Source organism: Theropithecus gelada, chromosome 7b, assembly GCF_003255815.1.
Source record: "Theropithecus gelada isolate Dixy chromosome 7b, Tgel_1.0, whole genome shotgun sequence".
NCBI lineage: Eukaryota > Metazoa > Chordata > Mammalia > Primates > Cercopithecidae > Theropithecus > Theropithecus gelada.
The window spans coordinates 25,319,654-25,341,958 of NC_037675.1; the positions used below are offsets into that span (position 1 = coordinate 25,319,654).

A 22,305-nucleotide genomic window follows, 5' to 3' on the forward strand; every position below is an offset into this window, starting at 1 on the left:
TGGGCACATCTGTTCCAGTCCCACCACCACTGCTCTAAACCTGGATGACAGCAACAGCTTCCTCACTGATGCCCTGGATTCAGTGTCTTCTTTGTTTATGCTTCCTACCAGAGCCAGATTATCTTTCTTTTTTTTTTTTTGAGACAGAGTCTCGCTCTGTTGCCCAGGCTGGAGTGCAGTGGCCGGATCTCTGCTCACTGCAAGCTCTGCCTCCCGGGTTTATGCCATTGTCCTCGCTCAGCCTCCCGAGTAACTGGGACTACAGGTGCTGCAAACTCGCCCAGCTAGTTTTTTGTATTTTTTTTAGTAGAGACGGGGTTTCACTGTGTTAGCCAGGATGGTCTCGATCTCCTGACTTTGTGATCCACCCGTCTCGGCCTCCCAAAGTGCTGGGATTACAGGCTTGGGCCACCGCCCTGGCCTGGATTATCTTTCTTAATAACCATCTTTCTCTTGCTCAAAACCTCACATGGCTTCTTATTTGCTATAAGGATGTCTAAACATATCCTTTTAAGGTCCTTAACATATCCTTTTAAGAAGCTATTGCCGGGTGCGGTGGCTCATGCCTGTAATCCCAGCACTTTGGGAGGCCGAGGGGGTGTATCACCTGAGGTGAGGAGTTCAAGACCAGCCTGGCCAACATTGTGAAACCCCATCTCTACTAAAATACAAAAATTAGCTGGACGTGGTGGTGGATGCCTGTAATCCTAGCTACTTGGGATCTGAGGCATGAGGATTGCTTGAACCTGGAGGCTGAGGTTGCAGTGAGCTAAGACTGTGCCATAGCACTCTAGCCTGGGCAAAAAGAGTAAAACTCTGTCTCAAAAAAAAAAAAAAAAAAAAAAAAGGAAGGATATGGAGGCCCATGGCCTCTATCTTTCCAATGCAGCCCTTTCCCAGCAGTACTTCTAAGCCTGTGCTCTCCACTGTGGACTGACAGCGCTCCTGTCTTTCCTTCAGTTCCTTCTTGGCTGTCTGCTCATTTTGTGGAGTTATCTGGAATCTCATCTCTGTTCCATCTGTCCATTCACATTTATTCCTAAACGTTTAGCTCAAGTACCACTTCTGGGCTAGGCCTGTAGGCCTTGTTAAGTGAACCTAGTGGGGGTCACAGGATGTTTTTCCAGCAGGATTTTGACATTAAATTGCTACTTACATGTCATATAGTTAGTGCTAATTGACCCAGACTCCCAAACAGCTCCTTCCACTATCAGGATCAAGTCCCCAATCTTGGGCTGTGTTCACCAGCCTAGGCTAGGCTTTTTTGGACTCACATTTGTGACTCTCTTGGACTCACATTTGGCTCTTTCCAATGCACATCTGAGCATTTGCCACACAGTTCCTTAAAAACAGAATTACCCTATACTGTCTACCACACTACCGTCTACTATTGTTAAGATCCTCCTCTTCTAAGAAGATTATGCAAATTATTTCTGCCAACCTTCCAATCTGTTAGCACAATCCTGTACTATCCATTTTTGGGTAGATTCTCCCTTCCACTCTGGGGAATAAAGTGTGTCCTGAGCCTCAAAGGAAGAGGAGCTTCCTTTGCTGGATGGTTCATATTTTCTTCAGCAGCTGCAAGGCTGGTGTCCACTACTAATTGTGACATTAACTTACATACTTTCTTTGAGACTAAAGTCCAGTACCTGGTAGTCCATAGCCAGCCAATAAAGGAAGGGAGCTTGGGAGGTCTGGGTTGAATCACAGCTCTTTCCTTACTGGCTGTGGGACCTTAGGAGGTAGCTCCAGCTATCTGAGCCAGTCTCTGCAGACTGAGAGAATAGTCCTTGCCTTGCTTGGGTTGTTGTCAGGCCTAGAGATAACCTGTGTAAGGCTCTGAACACAGGAAATGGCACATAATAAGTGGCTGAAACATGGTGGGCTGCTCCCTGAGGTTCCCAGGGACTTGACTCTATAAGCTGAAGAATAGGGGATTGTTTATTAGCTCATGGGTGGGAACATCTATTTTGTGATTGTATTTACCCTTCTCATCTGTCCAATTAGATGGAAAATTACTAGAGAACCAGTACCAACTGTTTCTTTGGGGTACTCAAGGGGTGATGCAGGGTTGAAGCATTAGAATGTTTTAAAATTCTGACTGAGATGGGATGATTCTCTGAAGTTAGTTTATGAACATAACAGAAAGGCACACAGTAAAAATGTGCTGCTATCCAGGAAAGCAGGGAAGGAGGATCAGGCTGGCTCCCTTTTCCACTTCCTGGCTCTGTGCCTATTTCCTTGCACCTCACCGTAGCCACCAGCCGCTCCCGGTCCTCCGCCTTCCCCACATGGCACACGGTGCCCGTCACGCTCAGCCCCTCCCCCTGCAGCGTGGCCACTGCCTGGTCCACATTCTGCTGCTTCCGGCTGCTGACGACCACGTGGGCCCCGTCCTGGGCCAAACGCCGGGCAATGGCAAAGCCAATCCTGTGAGCAGAAAGAGACAAAGACTGCTAAGGCCTGTGCAGGGGAAGAGGTGGACAGCATGGGCTCTGAAGACTGCTCGGGTTTGAATTCTGGCTCTTTCGCTATATGATCTCCACGTGTCTCTTCTATGTGTAAAACAGGCTTAATAGCACGGCGATTTTTGGCACTCATTTACTTTTTCTTATGACCTGGACCACAGCCTCAGTTCCCAAGAACTTACATCACTTTCTACAGTTCCCACCATGGGTGACAGGCTTCATCCCCTGTTGGTACTGAGAGGTAAGAAATGAGCTGGGTGTGCAGCAGCCACTTCCATGATTTGAGGGTCTCACTCAGAACAGCCTTGCCCCCACGTTTCTTTCTTACTAGTCTACAACATTCTCAAAATTCTATCCGTAGTCATTTTTTGGGAACATCTATTTTGTGAAAAGATGGTCTCCGGTCAAAAATGTAAATATTTCCTTGGGAGGAAGAGTTACACATTCTGCACTTGTCAGTCGTTAGCGTTTTACCTACATTTGTATTTTCGTTTTGCGGAGAGCTGGCATCTAGCAAAGTCCTGTAGGAATCAGAACCAGGACAGACGAGTGGTGGGTGAGAAACAGGCTGGACAAGGTAGGCCCAGATGTACCGACCTAAACAAAAATCTTGACACATGGCTTTTGTGTCCCATCTAGGTAAGGGGGAGGGGTTCCGGGAGACTTTCCGGTGCCCAAACAGAGTGTCTGGTACATTTTCAAAGTGCTGGAGGCCTTGGGATAGGATTTTGAAATCCAGATTCCCTTGGATTTCTAGTTTCTGGTCTTCCCGGACGCTAGGTGGGGCTGGTTGACTGGGGCAGCCCAGAACACTGCGGGGACTAGAAAGATGGGGCTGCACAGAGGTGGTACAGTTGTGTCAGAGGCAGCAGGGACGCGAACCTGGCAAGAGAGGGTCCAGGGCCAGGGGATTCCGAGGGGCTTCAGGCGGACCACACGGCTGCTTTTTTCCAGGGCCAGACTTTGGCCGCGTGTGAGGTCTGAGGACAGGGGCACCGGAGGCCGAGGATGAGAGGCCAGTGCCTGTTTCCAGGCAGCCAGGGCCTCAGAAACTCCCGCCGGAGCACTCACCCGTCGGTGGAGGCGGTTACCAGGGCCACCTTATTCGCGAGCGGGTCCCGGCGGGTCATCCCGGAGCTGGCCATCCGCACCGAATTCCAAGCCTGGTCACAGAGGCCTAGCAGCCCCGCCTTGTGCATGGCTCAGACCAGCAAGTCTGGGTTCCACTCCTTCCACCGGAGGTGACAGAGAGTAGGGCGAAGGGCAGGACGAAGGGCGGGCCGCTTCCCTGCCCTCACCCTCCCCGCCCCCTCTCCGTCCTTGGCCCGCTGGAAGTCCTCTGTGGCGGTGCTCGCCTCCCTCCGCCGCCGCCCCCGGCAGCCAGCTACGTTCCGCCCGACTGGGGCTTGCCTTCTCGGGCTAGCTGGTGACCAAAGCGCTCTCTGTTCAAGTTTTCTGTAGGGCTCGCCCCTCCCCTGGCCCCTGCAGGAACCCGCAGACTTTGGCCGCTGCTCTTCTACATCTCCTTGCCCACGTTTTTCTTCTGCGGAAAGTGGGGGTTTTGAGTTGCTTTTGCTTCTTCAGAATTTCTTCTCCAAGAACCTCTGGGTCAATGTATGTGACAGCCCACAGGAGGGCAAATGTTTTGAGACTGCCCATGGAGGTGAGGCCTGTGGTCCTCATAGAGTCCACCAGGTGAGGCTGGAGGAGCCTGGGAGAGATGTGATAGGGAGTAGCTGCACCAGGCCTGGCACTGCCCTTCACTCTGCCCAAGGTCTCCTCCATCTTCACGGGCCCTGGAGGGCAGACTATGGTCATTGACCAAACAGTATCTCGCATCCCTCTCCAAAGGGACTTCCTCCTTTACAGGGACTAAGTGCTAGAGAGGAGGCTGCAGAGTCCCTGGAGCAGTGGTGGAAATGCTGAGAACTGGGGGCACTCACGTTTTGCCTAACCACTATGTCCCCAGGTGTTAGCCTCCATCCTAGTTCAATAAATATTTGTTGAATGCAAAATCTCTTTATGAACTGTAAGCTATAAGCACATAGTAGTTACTGCTACCATGTAGTGATTATTATTGGTGCCCTGGGCCAGACTCTTCATCTGTAAATTACTGACATTATGGAGTAGATGGTGAATAAAGTCCTTGCCAGCTATAAATTCTGTGTCCAAGACTTCAGCCTCCCCTTCTTCCAAGTGGGCTGAAGTGATCTCCCTCCTAGGTTTCTGGGAGTATCAATAAATGTGGATGGCTTATGGTGCACTGTAGAAAGGCCCCAACAGACGCAAATGTAAGCATCAGAATTGGTTTAACCCACTGGCCTCCAAAGGCCAGACTGAGAAGCAGTGCTGGTCCATGGCAACGTTTTCACTAGTGTAAGGCAACATGAGAAAAGGAAACACATTATAGTGAGTTTCATCAAGCTAAGTTTATTTAACAGTCCTTTATTGTGGAGTATACGTTTGCTCCTTTTTTTGTGTGTGTGTTAGTGTTTTCTTTCAGAAAAGATGATGAAAGCAGATGGGTAGGTTTAGAGATGTGTTGTTGGTGAAATCACCAGTTTGGCAACCTTATTCCCCTGCAACTGGGGGGAAGAATCCTGGTTTATGAAATCCAGTTCTAGGGATGACTTTTTAATATAATTCATGTTTGCTTAAGATTCATTTAGTGTATGTGTAGGTCAGCTGTGCAGCTGAAAAAGATATCAACATTCAGCTGGGCATGGTGGTTCATGCCTGTAATCCCAGCACTTTGGGAGGCTGAGGCGGGCAGATCACGAGGTCAGGAGATCAAGCCCATCCTGACTAACACGGTGAAACCCCGTCTTTACTGAAAATACAAAAAATTAGTCGGGTATGGTGGCACGTGCCTGTAGTCCCAGCTAATCGGGAGGCTGAGGCAGGAGAATGACATGAACCCATGAAGCGGAGCTTGCAGTGAGCTGAGATTGCGCCACTGCACTCCAGCCTGAGCGACAGACGGAGACTCTGTCTCAAAAAAAAAAAAAAAAAAGAAAAAGAAAAAAAATGGATTTCGACATTCAAAAGAGGATATATGGCAAGCAAGTAATAGAACAGGCCTGTACTGGATTTATACTATTTTCCTCAGCCAAGAAGTTACAGCTGCAGTACTCTGCTTTGGTGCTCAGCACATCCCGATGAGATAGGAGAGCTTAAGTATAATTTTCCCCATGTCCAGGGAAAACTGACTCTGACTGGTCCTCGTCAGTCTGACCTCATGAATTATTGACAGAGGCTGGAAGCGCCACACTCCTTGTCCTCTCGCACTCTTTGGTGCTAATGCACTGTGAAAACCCTTCCCAGGGCTCTCCATCTGTGTGTAGGGCTGGGGAGAGGGTACACAGGAGGACTGCTGCAGGGCTTCTCAGGGCTTGGTTCAAAGGGACAGGCCTGCAAGGGGCATTTGATCTCTCTTCCCCTTCTCTTCAGAGGTAGGCTGACTGAGGGGCGGAGGGTTGCAGGAACGTGAGGAAGACCACACTTCAAAGAGCAAAGGATTCTGGGAAAAGAGAATTGTGGCTTGGGAGCTTGGTGAACATCACATGGCCCTTCCTTTTGTGGGCAGAGTTGCTATTTGGCCTCCAGCACTATTTCTTTTGCAAAGAGCACAGGAGACATTAGGGAGGAGGCCTGTGAGCAGAAAAGGATAGAAGGAAGTCAAGAAGTATGGTTATAGTACTACTATAGTACTACTATAGCACTAGTATAGCTGTACTATAGCACTAGGATAGCACTACTCCTCATCAAGCTGGCTTATTGGAGATAAGAACGGGAAATCTTGGGCCGGGCATGGTGGCTCACGCCTGTAATCCCAGCACTTTAGGAGGCCGTAGTGAGCACATCACTTGAGGTCAGGAGTCCGAGACCAGCTGGCCGAGATGGTGAAACCTCATCTCTACTGAAAATACCAAAATTAGCCAGGTGTGGTCTGGAGTTTGAGACCAGCCTGGCCAACATGGTGAAACCCTGTCTTTACTAAAACTACAAAACTTAGCTGGGCGTGGTCAGGAGTTCGAGACCAGTCTGACCAACATGGTGACACTCCGTCTCTACTAAAAATACAATAGCTAGTTGGGCCTGGTGGCACGTGCCTGTAATCCCAGCTACTCAGGAGGCTGAGGCAGAAGAATTGCTTGAACCTGGGAGGCAGAGGTTGCAGTGAGCCAAGATCACGCCACTGCACTCCAGCCTGGGCAACAGAACGAGAGACTCCATCTAAAAAAAACAAAAACAAAAACAAAAACAGGAAATCTTTCAGGGAAATACATGCATATGTGGGAGTATCTCTTTGAGATGGGAGCTGTAATAGGCAATGGGATTGTTCTTGTATAGAGGTGGTAACATCTGCCTGTCTTGAGGAACAAATGCCTCCACGATTGAGGGCTCTAATCCCATCATTTTCAAGGGCTGCCTGTGGTCCAGAAGAGGATTCACCTGGGGTGGAATTTAAGTCTTGCATTTTGCAATAGCTGTCCTAGATTGACTGTTGAGTCATGCATCACTGACACAAGTCAGGATTAGGCAATGTGGGACGGCTGGTGTGGGGTTAGGACAACTGCCAACCAGAGAAAGTAAGAGTGTTAACAGTATTTATTGAGCACTTCCTTACTAAGTGCTGACAAGTTTTAAGTGCTTTTTTATAAATTTTATTGAATATTTTTCATCTGGTGAAATGGGTGTTTTAATGTAGGGAGCCAGAGGCCTGAGGGTTGTGACCAACTCAGCATTCCACTGAAGGCTATATGATCAAACAGCAAACTGTTTATCATGAATGCAGAATGTGGGCAAACTCACTTCTGCACCTGCCACCAGGAGGTTTGCTGAGGGCAATCACTCCCTGGTGCTGTGCTCCTTGAGGTTATCTACTGCAATATCTGGAGACTACTGTTCAAAGAATGCACTCATGCAAGCCTGCACTAAGTCAAGCAGCTGACTGACAACCACCTGTTTCTCCCTACCTCCTTTACTCAATAAATACAAAGGGCTGTAGAAACTCAGGGCCCTTGTTCACTAGAAGCAAGGAGCCCCCAACCCCTTCTTCCAAATATACTCATCTTTGTCTTTATTCCTGCATTAATATTCTTTTGTTCAGTCCACCAAGGACTGCGGCATTTTAAATTCTTTTTTTTTTTTGTTTGTTTGTTTGTTTTTTTGAGATGGTGTCTTGCTCTGTCACCAGGCTGGAGTGCAGTGGCACAATCTCGGCTCACTGCAGCCTGTTCTTCCCGGGTTCAAGCGATTCTTCTGCCTCAGCCTCCCAAGTAGCTGGGACTACAGGTGCACACCACCTCACCCAGTTAATTTTTGGGTTTTTAGTAGAGATGGGGTTTCACCATGTTGGTCAGGATCGTCTCGATCTTGACCTAGTGATCTTCCTTCCTTGGCCTCCCAAAGTGCTGGTATTACAGGCATGAGCCACTGTGCCCGGTCAGGTGTTTTAAATTCTATATGTGAAATCACAGTGAGTGATGACAACCTCAATCACTGTCTGTGTTGTATAGTTACATTTCATTTTTCTGGCATTTTTGGGGGATTGATAGTTGTCACATAAATCAATTTTCTCTGAATTGGAATTTTAACTTTCAGGATCATTGTGTTTTTCAAATCAACACATCTATTCATTAAATTATAAAAATAACACATGCCCATTATTTTAAAAAAGGATAAAAAGTTATGTGAAAACTGAAAGGTAACTCTTCCTTATGGTTCCTTTACCTTTTTCCCATATAGCTCCTGGCTTTGTGTATCCTTCCAGAAGTTTCCTATACATTTACATGCATTTTTCTTCTAAAAATTGTTTCACAAATGAGATGACACTATACATACTGTCCTTCAAATTGCTTTTCTTTTATTTCTCCCATGTTCCAACCCCCACTTTTTAATTTCTTTTTTAAAATTTTTTTCTTTTTTTAAATTATTATACTTTAATTTCTGAGATACATGTGCAGAACTTGCAGGTTTGTTATATAGGTATAAACGTGCCATGGTGGTTTTCTGCACCCATCAACCCATCATCTACATTAAGTATTTTTTCAAATGCTCTCCCTCCCCTAGCCCCCCATGCTGCCGACAGGCCCTGTTGTGTGATGTTCCCCTCCCTGTGTCCATGTGTCTCACTGTTCCACTCCCACTTATTAGTAAGAACTTGCAGTGTTTGGTTTTCTGTTTTTGTGTTAGTTTGCTGAGAATGATGGTTTCCAGCTTCATCCATGTCCCTGCAAAGGACATGAACTCATCCTTTTTTATGGCTGCATAGTATTCCATGGTGTATATGTGCCACATTTTCTTTATCCAGTCTGTTATTGATGGGCATTTGGGTTGGTTCCAAGTCTTTGTATTGTGAACAGTGCTGCAAAAAACATACATGTGCATGTATTTTTATATTAGAATGATTTATAATCCTTTGGGTATATACCCAGTAATGGGATTGCTAGGTCAAATGGTATTTCTGGTTCCAGATCCTTGAGGAATGGCCACACTGTCTTCTGCAATGGTTGAACTAGTTTACATTCCCACCAACAGTGTAAAAGTGTTCCTCTTTCTCCATCTCCTTTCCAGCATCTGTTGTTTCCTGACATTTTAATGATTGCCATTCTAACTGGTGTGAGATGGTATCTCCTTGTAGTTTTGATTTGCACTTAGATTCTGGATATTAACCCATTGTCAGATGGATAGATTGCAAAAATTTTCTCCCATTCTGTAGATGGCCTGTTCACTCTGGTAGTTTCTTTTGCTGCACCGAAGCTCTTTAACTAGGTCCCCTTTGTCTATTTTGGCTTTTGTTGCCATAGCTTTTGGTGTTTTAGTCATGAAGTCTTTGCCCATACTTATGTCCTCAATGGTATGGCCTCAGTTTTCTTTTAGTGTTTTTATGGTTTTAGGTCTTACATTTAAGTCTTTAATCCATATGGAGTTAATTTTTTTATAAGGTGTAAGGACGGCGTCCAGTTTCAGATTTCTGCATATGGCTAGCCAGTTTTCCCAACACCATTTATTAAATAGGGAATCCTTTCCTCATTGCTTGTTTTTGTCAGGTTTGTCAAAGATCAGATGGTTTTAGATGCGTGGTGTCATTTCTGAGGCCTCTGTTCCATTCCATTGGTCTAGATATCTGTTTTGGTACCAGAACCATGCTGTTTTGGTTACTGTAGCCTTGCAGTATAGTTTGAAGTCAGGTAGCATGATGCCTCCAGCTTTGTTCTTTTTGCTTAGGATTGTCTTGGTTATATGGGCTCTTTTTAGGTTCCATACGAAATTTAAAGTAGCTTTTTCCAATTCTGTGAAGAAAGTCAATGGTAGCTTTTTGGGGACAGCATTGAATGTATAAATTACCTTGGGCAGTATGGCCATTTTCATGATATTGATTCTTCCTATCCACGAACATGGAATGTTTTTCCATTTGTTTGTATCCTCACTTATTTCCTTGAGCAGTGGTTTGCAGTTCTCCTTGAAGAGGTCCTTCACATCCCATGTAAGTTGGATTCCTAGGTATCTTATTCTCTTTGTAGCAATTGTGAATGGGAGTTCACTCATGATTTGGCTATTATTGGTGTATAGGAATGCTTGTGATTTTTACACATTGATTTTGTGTCCTGAGACTTTGCTGAAGTTGCTTATCAGCTTAAGGAGATTTTGGGCTGAGATGATGGGGTTTTCTAAATAGAAAATCATGTCATCTGCAAACAGGGACAATCTGACTTCCTCTTTTCCTAATTGAATACCCTTTATTTCTTCCCCTTGCCTAAGTGCCCTGGCTGGAACATCCAATACTATGTAGAATAGGAGTGGTGAGGGAGGGCATCCTTGTCTTATGCCAGTTTTCAAAGGGAATGCTTCCAGTTTTGCCCATTCAAATAGTTCTTATTATTTTGAGATGCATTACATCTATTCCTAGTTTATTGAGAGTTTTTAGCATGAAGGGGTGTTCAATTTTGTCAAAGACTTTTCTGCATCTATTGAGATAATCATGTGGTTTTTTATCCTTGCTTCTGTTTATGTGATGGATTACATTTATTGATTTGCGTATGTTGAACCAGCCTTGCATCCCAGGGAAGAAGCCAACTTGATCGTGGCGGATAAGCTTTTTGATGTGCTGCTGTATTCAGTTTGCCAGTATTTTATTGAGGATTTTCGCAATGATGTTCATCAGGGATATTGGCCTAAAATTCTCTTTTTTTGTTGCATCTCTGCCAGGCTTTGTTATCAGGATGATGCTGGCCTTATAAAATTAGTTAGGATTCCTTCTTTTTGTATTTATTGTAATAGTTTCAGAAGGAATGGTACCAGCTCCTCTTTCTACCTCTGGTAGAATTCGGCTGTGAATCCATCTGGTCCTAGACTTTTTTGGTTTGGTAGGCTATTAATTATTGCCTCAGTTTCAGAACCTGTTATTAGTGTATTCAGTGAATCAACTTCTTCCTGATTTAGTCTTGGGTGGGTGTATTTGTCTGGGAATGTATCCATTTCTTTTAAGTTTTCTAGATTATTTGCATAGAGATGTTTGTAATATTCTCTGATGGTAGTGTGTATTTCTGTGGGATCAGTGGTTATATTCCCTTTATCATTTTTTTATTGTGTCTATTTGATTCTTCTTTTCTTTCTTAGCAGTCTTGCTAGCGGTCTATTTTGTTGACCTTTAAAAAAAAACCCAGCTCTTGGATTCATTGCGTTTTTCAAGTTTTTCTTTTTGTGTGTCTCTGTCTCCTTCAGTTCTGCTCTGATCTTAATTATTTCTTGTCTTCTGCTAGCTTTTGAATTTTTTTGCTCTTGCTTCTCTAGGTCTTTTAATTTTAAGGTTAGGGTGTTGAGTTTAGGTCTTTCCTGCTTTCTCTTGTGGGCATTCAGTGCTATAAATTTCCCTCTACAAACTGCTTTAAATGTGTCCCAGAGATTCTGGTATGTTGTGTCTTTGTTCTCATTGATTTCAAAGAACATCTTTACTTCTGCCTTCGTTTTGTTATTTACCCAGTAGTCATTCAGGAGCAGGTTGTTCAGGTTGTTCAGTTTTTATGTAGTTGTGCAGTTTTGAATGAGTTTCTTAATCCTGAGTTCTAATTTGATTGCACTGTGGTCTGAGAGACAGTTTGTTGTGATTTCTGTTCTTTGACATTTGGTGAAGAGTGTTTTACTTCCAATTATGTGGTCAATTTCAGAATAAGTGTGATATGGTGCTGAGAAGAATATATATTCTGTTGATTTGGGGTAGAGAGTTCTGTAGATTTGTATTACACCTGCTTGGTCTAGAGCTGAGTTCAAGTCCTGGACATCCTTGTTAATTTTCTGTCTAATATTAACAGTTGGGTGTCAACGTCTCCCATTATTATTGTGTGGGACTCTAAGCCTCTTTGTAGGTCTCTAAGAACTTGCTTTATGAATCTGGGTGCTCCCGTATTTGGTGTATATATATTTAGAATAGTTAGCTCTTCTTGTTGAATTGATACGTTTACCATTATGTGATGACTTTCTTTGTCTCTTTTCATCTTTGTTGGTTTAATGTCTGTTTTATTAGAGGCTAGGATTGCAACCCCTGCTTTTTTTCCCTTTCCATTTGTTTGGTAGATCTTCCTCCATCCCTTCATTTTAAGCCTACGTGTGTCTTAGCACATGAGATGGGTCTTCTGACTATAGCTCACCAATGGGTCTTGACTCTTTATCCAATTTGCCAGTCTGTGTCTTTTAATTGGGCATTTATCCCATTTACATTTAAGGTTAATATTGTTATGTGTGAATTTGATCCTGTCATTATGATGTTAGCTGGTTATTTTGCCCATTAATTGATGCAGTTTCTTCATAGCATTGATGATCTTTACAATTTGGTATGTTTTTGCAGTGGCTGGTACCGGTTGTTCCTTTCCATGTTTAGTGCTTCCTTCAGGAGCTCTTGTAAGGCAGGCCTGGTGGTGACAAAATCTCTCAGCATTTGCTTGTTTGTAAAGGATTTTATTTCTCGTTCACTTGTGAAGCTGGTTTGGCTGGATATGAAATTCTAGTTTGAAAAATATTTTCTTTCAGGATGTTGAATATTGGTCATAACTGTCTTCTGGATTGTAGGGTTTCTGCTGAGAGATCCCCTGTTAGTCTGATGGGCTTCCCTTTGTTGGTAACCCAACCTTTCTCTCTGGCTGCCCTTAACCTTGGTGAATCTGACAATTATGTGTCTTGAGGTTGCTCTTCTTAAGGGGTATGTTTGTGGTGGTCTCTGTATTTCCTGAATTTGAATGTTCCTTTTTTCTCTTTTTGTCTGTAATATTGTCTTCTGACTTTAATTAATTTGACATTCAATCACTGATATCCTTTCTTCCACTTGATTGAATTGACTATTGAAGCTTGTGTATCCTTCATGAAGTTCTCGTACTGTGGTTTTCAGCTCCATCAGGTCATTTAAGCTCTTCTCTACACTCTTTATTCTAGTTAGCCATTTGTCTAACCTTTTTTCAAGGTTTTTTAGCTTCCTTGTGATGGGTTAGAACGTGCTCCTTTAGCTCGGAGAAGTTTGTTATTATTGACCTTCTGAAGCCTGCTTCTATCAACTTGCCAAACTCATTCTCCATACAATTTTGTTCCCTTGCTGGCGAGGACTTGTATTCTGTTGGAGGAGAAGAGACTTTCTGGTTTTTGGAAGTTTCAGCCTCTCTGCTCTGGTTTCTCCCATCTTTGTGGTTTTATCTACCTTTGGTCATTGATGTTGGTGACCTACGGATGGGGTTTTGGTGTGGTTGTCCTTTGCTATTCTGATGTTGATACTGTCCTTTGCTGATGTTGATGCTATTGGTTTCTGTTTGTTAGTTTTCCTTCTAACAGACAGGCCCCTCAGCTGCAGGTCTTTTGGAGTTTGCTGGAGGTCCACTGCAGACCCTGTTTGCCTGGGTATCACTAGCAGCGGCTGCAGAACAGCAAATATTGCTGCCTGATCTTTCTTCTGGAAGCTTGGTCCCAGAGGGCACCCACCTGTAGGAGGTGTCTGTTGACCCCTACTGGGAGGTGTCTCCCAGTCAGGCTACACAGGGGTCAGGGACCCACTTGAGGAGGCAATCTGTCCATTTTCAGAGCTCAAATGCCACGCTGGGAGAACCACTGGTCTCTTCTGAGCTGTCAGGCAGAGAAGTTGAAGTCTGCAGAAGCTGTCTGCTTCCTTTTGTTCAGGTATGCCCTGCCCCCTGAGGTGGAATCTAGAGAGGCATTAGGCCTTGCTGAGTTGAGGTGGCCTCCGCCCAGTTCGAGCTTCCTTGTGACTTTGCTTACACTGAGCATAGAACTGCCTACTCTTGCCTAATTGCCCTAGCCAGAACTTCCAACACTATGTTGAATAGGAGTGGTGAGAGAGGGCATCCCTGTCTTGTGCCAGTTTTCAAAGGGAATTTTTCCAGTTTTTGCCTATTCAGTATGATATTGGCTGTGGGTTTGTCATAAATAGCTCTTATTATTTTGAGGTACGTTCCATCAATACCGAATTTATTGAGAGTTTTTAGCATGAAGGGCTGTTGAATTTTGTCAAAAGCCTTTTCTGCATCTATTGAGATAATCATGTGGTTCTTGTCTTTGGTTCTGTTTATATGCTGGATTATGTTTATTGATTTGCGAATGTTGAACCAGCCTTGCATCCCAGGGATGAAGCCCACTTGATCATGGTGGATAAGCTTTTTGATGTGTTGTTGAATCCGGTTTGCCAGTATTTTATTGAGGATTTTTGCATCGATGTTCATCAGGGATATTGGTCTAAAATTCTCTTTTTTTGTTGTGTCTCTGCCAGGCTTTGGTATCAGGATGATGTTGGCCTCATAAAATGAGTTAGGGAGGATTCCCTCTTTTTCTATTGGTTGGAATAGTTTCAGAAGGAATGGTACCAGCTCCTCCTTGTACCTCTGGTAGAATTCAGCTGTGACTCCATCTGGTCCTGGACTTTTTTTGGTTGGTAGGCTATTAATTATTGCCTCAATTTCAGAGCCTGCTATTGATCTATTCAGGGATTCAACTTCTTCCTGGTTTAGTCTTGGAAGAGTGTAAGTGTCCAGGAAATTATCCATTTCTTCTAGATTTTCTAGTTTATTTGCGTAGAGGTGTTTATAGTATTCTCTGATGGTAGTTTGTATTTCTGTGGGGTCGGTGGTGATATCCCCTTTATCATTTTTTATTGCGTCTATTTGATTCTTCTCTCTTTTCTTCTTTATTAGTCTTGCTAGCGGTCTGTCAATTTTGTTGATCTTTTCAAAAAACCAACTCCTGGATTCATTGATTTTTTGGAGGGTTTTTTGTGTCTCTATCTCCTTCAGTTCTGCTCTGATCTTAGTTATTTCTTGCCTTCTGCTAGCTTTTGAATGTGTTTGCTCTTGCTTCTCTAGTTCTTTTAATTGTGATGTTAGAGTGTCAATTTTAGATCTTTCCTGCTTTCTCTTGTGGGCATTTAGTGCTATAAATTTCCCTCTACACACTGCTTTAAATGTGTCCCAGAGATTCTGGTATGTTGTATCTTTGTTCTCATTCGTTTCAAAGAACATCTTTATTTCTGCCTTCATTTCGTTATGTACCCAGTAGTCATTCAGGAGCAGGTTGTTCAGTTTCCATGGAGTTGAGCGGTTTTGATTGAGTTTCTTAGTCCTGAGTTCTAGTTTGATTGCACTGTGGTCTGAGAGACAGTTTGTTATAATTTCTGTTCTTGTACATTTGCTGAGGAGTGCTTTACTTCCAATTATGTGGTCAATTTTGGAATAAGTGCAATGTGGTGCTGAGAAGAATGTATATTCTGTTGATTTGGGGTGGAGAGTTCTCTAGATGTCTATTAGGTCTGCTTGCTGCAGAGATGAGTTCAATTCCTGGATATCCTTGTTAACTTTCTGTCTCGTTGATCTGTCTAATGTTGACAGTGGAGTGTTGAAGTCTCCCATTATTATTGTATGGGAGTCTAAGTCTCTTTGTAAGTCTCTAAGGACTTGCTTTATGAATCTGGGTGCTCCTGTATTGGGTGCATATATATTTAGGATAGTTAGCTCTTCCTGTTGAATTGATCCTTTTACCATTATGTAATGGCCTTCTTTGTCTCTTTTGATCTTTGATGGTTTAAAGTCTGTTTTATCAGAGACTAGTATTGCAACCCCTGCTTTTTTTGGTTCTCCATTTGCTTGGTAAATCTTCCTCCATCCCTTTATTTTGAGCCTATGTATGTCTCTGCGTGTGAGATGGGTCTCCTGAATACAGGAGACTGATGGATCTTGACTCTTTATTCAGTTTGCCAGTCTGTGTCTTTTAATTGGAGCATTTAGTCCATTTACATTTAAGGTTAATATTGTTATGTGTGAACTTGATCCTGCCATTATGATATTAACTGGTTATTTTGCTCGTTAGTTGATGCAGTTTCTTCCTAGCCTAAATGGTCTTTACATTTTGGCATGTTTTTGCAATGGCTGGTACCGATTGTTCCTTTCCATGTTTAGTGCTTCCTTCAGGGTCTCTTGTAAGGCAGGCCTAGTGGTGACAAAATCTCTAAGCATTTGCTTATCTGTAAAGGATTTTATTTCTCCTTCACTTATGAAACTTAGTTTGGCTGGATATGAAATTCTGCGTTGAAAATTCTTTTCTTTAAGAATGTTGAATATTGGCCCCCACTCTCTTCTGGCTTGTAGAGTTTCTGCTGAGAGATCTGCTGTTAGTCTGATGGGCTTCCCTTTGTGGGTAACCCGACCTTTCTCTCTGGCTGCCCTTAAGATTTTTTCCTTCATTTCAACTTTGGTGAATCTGACAATTATGTGTCTTGGAGTTGCTCTTCTCGAGGAGTATCTTTGTGGCATTCTCTGTATTTCCTGGATTTGAATGTTGGCCTGCCCTACTAGGTTGGGGAAGTTCTCCTGGATGATATCCTGAAGAGTGTTTTCCAACTTGGTTCCATTTTCCCCCTCACTTTCAGGCACCCCAATCAGACGTAGATTTGGTCTTTTTACATAATCCCATACTTCTTGCAGGCTTTGTTCATTTCTTTTTTTTCTTTTTTCTTTTGGTTTCTCTTCTCACTTCATTTCGTTCATTTGATCCTCAATCGCTGATACTCTTTCTTCCAGTTGATCGAGTCGGTTACTGAGGCTTGTGCATTTGTCACGTATTTCTCGTGTCATGGTTTTCATCTCTTTCATTTCGTTTATGACCTTCTCTGCATTAATTACTCTAGCCATCAATTCTTCCACTTTTTTTTCAAGATTTTTAGTTTCTTTGCGCTGGGTACGTAATTCCTCCTTTAGCTCTGAGAAGTTTGATGGACTGAAGCCTTCTTCTCTCATCTCGTCAAAGTCATTCTCCGTCAAGCTTTGATCCATTGATGGCGATGAGCTGCACTCCTTTGCCGGTGGAGATGCGCTCTTATTTTTTGAATTTCCAGCTTTTCTGCCCTGCTTTTTCCCCATCTTTGTGGTTTTATCTGCCTCTGGTGTTTGATGATGATGGTGACGTACTGATGGGGTTTTGGTGTAGGTGTCCTTCCTGTTTGATAGTTTTCCTTCTAACAGTCAGGACCCTCAGCTGTAGGTCTGTTGGAGATTGCTTGAGGTCCACTCCAGACCCTGTTTGCCTGGGTGTCAGCAGCAGAGGCTCAGTTGAAAATGCAGAAATCACCGGTCTTCTGTGTCGCTTGCGCTGGGAGTTGGAGACTGGAGCTGTTCCTATTCGGCCATCTTGCTCCGCCCCTCCGGGTCTTGATTCTTTATCCAATTTGCCAGTCTGTGTCTTTTAAATGGGGCATCTCTCCCATTTACATTTAAGGTTAATATTGTTGTGTGTGGCCGGGCGCGGTGGCTCAAGCCTGTAATCCCAGCACTTTGGGAGGCCGAGACGGGCGGATCATGAGGTCAGGAGTTCGAGACCATCCTGGCTAACACGGTGAAACCCCGTCTCTACTAAAAAATACAGAAAACTAGCCGGGCGAGGTGGCGGGCGCCTGTAGTCCCAGCTACTCAGGAGGCTGAGGCAGGAGAATGGTGGCGTGAACCCGGGAGGCGGAGCTTGCAGTGAGCTGAGATCCGGCCACTGCACTCCAGCCTGGGCGACAGAGCCAGACTCTGTCTCAAAAAAAAAAAAAAAAAAAAAAAATATTGTTGTGTGTGAATTTGATCCTGTCGTTATGATGTTAGCTGGCTATTTTGCCCATGAATTGATGCAGTTTTTTCACAGCGTTGATGGTCTTTACAATTTGGTATGTTTTTGCAGTGGCTGGTACCGGTTGTTCCTTTCCATGTGTAGTGCTTCCTTCAGGAACTCTTGTAAGGCACGCCTGGTGGTGGCAAAATCTCTCAGCATCTGCTTGTCTGTAAAGGATTTTATTTCTCCTTCACTTATGAAGCTTAGTTTGGCTGGATATGAAATTCTAGTTTGAAAAATCCTTTCTTTCAGAATGTTGAATATTGGTCCCGACTGTCTTCTGGCTTGTAGAGTTTCTGCTGAGAGATCTGCTGTTAGTCTGATGGGCTTCCCTTTGTTGGTAACCTAACCTTTTTCTCTGGCTGCCCTTAACCTTGGTGAATCTGACAATTATGTGTCTTGGGGTTGCTCTTCTCAAGGAGTATCTTTGTGGTGTTCTCTGTATTTCCTGAATTTGAATGTTTTTTTCCCTCTCTTTGTCTCTAATCTTGTCTTCTCGCTTTATTTCATTAATTTTATCTTTAATCACTGATATCCTTTCTTCCACTTGATTGAATGGGCTATTGAAGCTTGTGTATCCTTCGCGAAGTTCTCCTACTGTGGTTTTCAGCTCCATCAGGTTATTTAAGCTCTTCTCTACACTCCTTATTCACACCCACCTGTATGAGGTGTCTCTCCACCCCTACTGGGCAGTGTTTTTCAGTCAAGCTACACGGGAGTCATGGGCCTACTTGAGGGAGTAGTCTGTCTGTTATTGGAGCTCCAACGTCCTGCTGGGAGAGCCACTGCTGTCTTTAGAGCTGTCAGGCAGGGACACTGAAGTCTGCAGGAGCTGTCTGCTGCCTTTTGTTCAGATATGCCCTGTCCCCAGAGGTGGAATCTAGAGAAGCGGTAGGCCTTACTGAGCTGCGGTGGGCTCCGCCCAGTTCGAGCTTCCCTGCCACTTTGTTTACACTGTGATCATAGAAAGCCTACTCAAGCCTCAGCAATGGAGGAGGCCCCTCCCCCCACCCGCCCCATTATGTGATGCAGTTTCCCCACCGCCCTCTCCCCCTTACCGGTCAAGATCTAGCTCCAGCGGAGGATGCTCCAGGGACAGCGAAGGGCCGGGACTGGGATGCAGGGGCTGCCTTAGAGCCTGGATGCATGGGGTGGCGGGGTGTGAGGCACCGGGCTGGGGTGCACCGCCGGGAAGAACGCGCTGGGTTTGGGATGCTGCCCGACTGAGCGTCCCATAAACCGGGGCAGTCCCCTACCTTACAACTCTCGGGTGAGCTCCAAGGTAGGCTTGGCCATGGCGACCGCCGCTGCTGAGGCTGCTGCACAGGAGCCCCCGCCGCATCCCACATCCCCACCGCTGGGGAGCGGTGGCACATGCTAGACTCGGCTTCAGTAAATCCCGGGCGCTGAGCGCTGCAGCAGAGGCGAGCCCGCTCCAGACAGGGTCGGTTGCGTGAGCGCTCCCACCCCGGGCCTTGGAGCTCCAGCTCCCACGCCCGCCCGGAGAGCTGCTCGACTGAGCATGCGGGCCGCGCTGCCTAGCCTGCTGAGACCCCACGCTCTGGCGCCGACATCTCTCGCCAGCTTCGGCGTCAGAGGCCCAGCGTGCGTCGCCTAGTGTCAGTGTCTTGGGGCGGATACAGCGTCCCCACTTTCCGTCTACTCAATACTCGGGCCGTGGGCAGAACCCATTTATTTTGTTTGTCTACCTGGGTACATTGCAGGGCGTTTCTCTATTCCCCACCGGCTCAGGACCCGTCCAGCTTGTCCTTGCTGACTCGGGAGGGAACTGCCGGGAGGCGAGGTGGCCTGATCTGGGAGGCAAGGGGCAGGGAGGTGTTAGAGTTCATCCTTCCCCACTCTCACCCGGCTGGCCCTGCCTCGGGGATCTCCGTGGCGTCCTGGGAGTTCCCGTGCCACCTTCCTTCCAGTTGGCAACTCTGCGGACACCTCCATCCCTGAACATCATGCTCAGGTCCTGGAGACAGGGAGGAGGGCTGGGGGATCCAGAGATCCAGCCTGGCCAGACTTCTGCTCTCTGCTCAGCTAAGCACCCCACACTGAGAAATGAACACGTGGATTCGATTCAAAGCCCTGCAGTCATCTGCATTTTATTTGCCCCTAAATTACAAGTTGTTAATTTGCAACTCTGCTCCCTCCACTCCAGGTTCTTTCTCTCCCATCACCCATCAAATTCTCCAGTGGCCCGGGCAAAAAATATCTGTTGGTCTTTGCCAAGGTAGACTCAGCCTTGTCAGCAGGCCTGTCCTGTGTTCTCAGGGGAGGCCTTTACCCAAGGCCACAGCAACAGCAGGAATCCCGAGTGAAACGCCACCTTGACTGCAGGGAAGGCTGCATCTTTTCACAGAGCAGAACTGATTTTATGAGGTGAACAGTAAGGTGAGCAGAGGTGGGAAAGGCCAGTGGATGAATGCAGGAACAGCACCAGGAGCTAAAGCCCAACTCTGCCCCGTGGGCTGTCGCAGGGTCCTCAAAGGCGGGACGGGGTTCCTCCACCCACCACCACTGTCTCCCCAGTGATGTAGCTGGCATCTTCAGAGCGCAGGAAAGACACGATGCCAGCACAATCCTCTGGCTCACCTAACCTGGGGAATAGGGGAAGAAAGGAAGGGAGTAAAAATCAAACAGGTCTGGCCCCCTCACCTGGGACACAGGGAATGAAATTTGCTTAATCAAGAATTATCAGATGACTTTTCGGGATCAGTGTACAAGCTTTCCATCTATCAAAAAGTGTTACCATGAGGATATGCTGTTATAATTTAGTATAAGCATACTGTACTCGCAAAAAACCATTACCCATAATATTCAAATACTATAGAAACACACTGTTTTTTTTTAGAGAGCTTAGGACACCAAAATCCAAAGTTATATAGGTAAAATGGTGAGCAATTATTTCATACTTCAAAAAAATGGTTTCACATGTGCACACACTAAAGTATCAGGGAGTCTGTGTGACAGTAAATGGTGTGTTTAAAGTGATTCCATTTGTACAGATTCAGCTTGCAACTTTTTCAGGAATCTATACTTGTCCCTTAACTCAGGACTTCTCCCAGAGCTCTGCACTGCTGAAACCCCGATGTCTCTGGGTTTACCTTTTGAAAGGGAAACTGACTTCTTGCTCAGGCCACTGCAGTGATAGTGTTATGAATTTGTGGTCTGTGAGGCAGAGGAGAGCCTGCCTGTGTTATCTGTGGGACTGAGACAGTGGACTGTGGGCTGCTAGGGACCAGACCTTTCCTTCTTCATGCCTCTTAGGGCCCTTGATCCCATGACAGTTTTACCTTCTTATCTGCAGGATTTCTTTCATTCTTTCCTCTTTTTCCTTGTCCTTGCAGAGCAGCAGGAAGAAGTTTTAAGAGGAGGAAAGTGAGGAACAGAAAGGGAAGAAACTGCCTGTCCTCATGGCAAGAGAGTAAGGATGGAGAGACTTCCCTCTTTCACTTCCTATTTCTTTTTCTAGCTTCCAGCTCTCCCCACTGCCGTCATGTGTTTCATTTGTTTCAGGTTCTAGTGATGCATTTTGCTGCATCTCTCCAATTCTCATCCATGTAAGGAGAGAGGAAACAGTGTGAGTAGAGTCTGAATACCTCAGTCTCCACCCTATACCTCAGGAATGGTGTGATAGGAGTCTGGCTTGGAAAGGGCAGTTGGTACAGAGAGGGAATATGGAAAAGCCCAAGGAAGGAGAATGGAGTGGTTGAGAGTTCAGGAATCAGGTACTGGGCTTCCCTGTCCAAGAAGATGGATGCCTTTCAAGGGGTTCCAGTGGGATGCAGAGCTCCCCTTCCTCACCATCCTGCTGAAGCTGGTCTTGATAAGTCCAGGTGCTAGGCAGTTCACCCTAATGTTCCTTGGGGCTAGCTCTATGGCCAGGGTCTTGGTGAGGCCCAGTAAGGCTGTTTTACTGACACTGTAAGGACTGAGGCCCTGGAGAGAGAAAACAATGGGTTAGACTCATAATTTCCAGGTCATTCTTGGTTCTAATAACTAGACAGAAAGGGCAGTGCTCAATAGGGATCTCCTGTAAGGGAGGGGCATAGTTAGGAAACTGTCTTGTGGCTAAACCTTCCCTAGGTTATGGTTTGTGGAGGCAAGGCATCTATTTTGTGGTCAGGGACTTGGTGGTGTGATTCTAAAAGGGGACACAAACTTCTTTGGGTAACAGGTGGGGTGGAAAGATGTACAGGATGGGATGGAAGGGGCAGTCAAAAGGGTTCTTACAGGAAATGGACTGAAGGCTGCTATGGAGGCCACGATCACCACTGAGCCGCCTCTGGAAAAAGAAGAGAGCTGACGGTCTTCCCATTATGGACCACTGCCCTCAGCCCGTGTGGGGTCCCATCTCACCCAGGCTCTCTCTCACTCTCTGTACCCTCGTTTCTCCATTTCTGGCACCACTGCCTTTGTCATCAGGGCTGGGGCCTTCACATTAATGTCCAGAGTCTGAAGCCAAGAGAAGAAGGGGAAACAGCATGAGTGAAGAGCACTGGAGGAGGCATGGCAATGAGGAGTTAGAGTGGGTTCCTAGGATGTTTGTCAGAGCTGACGAAGATCTTAGGATGATTCACCTGCATCTTGCACATGAAGAAACTGAGGTTCAGGGAGAAGTAGCTCTCACCAGCTTCTCAGCTAGATAATGATACATTAGGTTCAGGTGAGAAAAAATGGAGCCTGGTTC

The 22,305-nt window shown here is 45.4% G+C and overlaps 2 protein-coding genes across 8 annotated transcripts in view; one reads left to right on the top strand and one right to left on the bottom strand.

The window, feature by feature from the left end:
* LOC112628937 (dehydrogenase/reductase SDR family member 4) overlaps positions 1-22,305 on the top strand; it is an 84,663-nt gene that overhangs the window by 23,337 nt on the left and 39,021 nt on the right. The gene's annotated exons all lie outside the window — the stretch shown is intronic.
* Positions 19,690-22,272, bottom strand: LOC112629107 (dehydrogenase/reductase SDR family member 4-like). Its single transcript, XM_025392608.1, has 6 exons — positions 22,246-22,272; positions 22,000-22,151; positions 21,849-21,900; positions 21,420-21,554; positions 20,909-20,955; positions 19,690-20,212 (listed from the first exon to the last, which is right to left on the bottom strand). The coding sequence occupies exons 1-6, from the start codon at positions 22,270-22,272 to the stop codon at positions 20,098-20,100; spliced, it is 528 nt and encodes a 175-aa protein (XP_025248393.1). The 3' UTR covers positions 19,690-20,097.

Excerpts from the sequence above, each read along its gene's own strand:
- LOC112629107 (XM_025392608.1), bottom strand. The coding sequence starts at position 22,272 with ATGTATCATTATCTAGCTGAGAAGCTG. Across the intron at positions 21,901-21,999 it reads CCAGAAATGGAGAAACGAGG|AGGCGGCTCAGTGGTGATCG; the intron begins GTACAGAGAGTG and ends TTCTTTTTCCAG. Across the intron at positions 21,555-21,848 it reads CAGCCTTCAGTCCATTTCCT|GGCCTCAGTCCTTACAGTGT; the intron begins GTAAGAACCCTT and ends TTCTCTCTCCAG.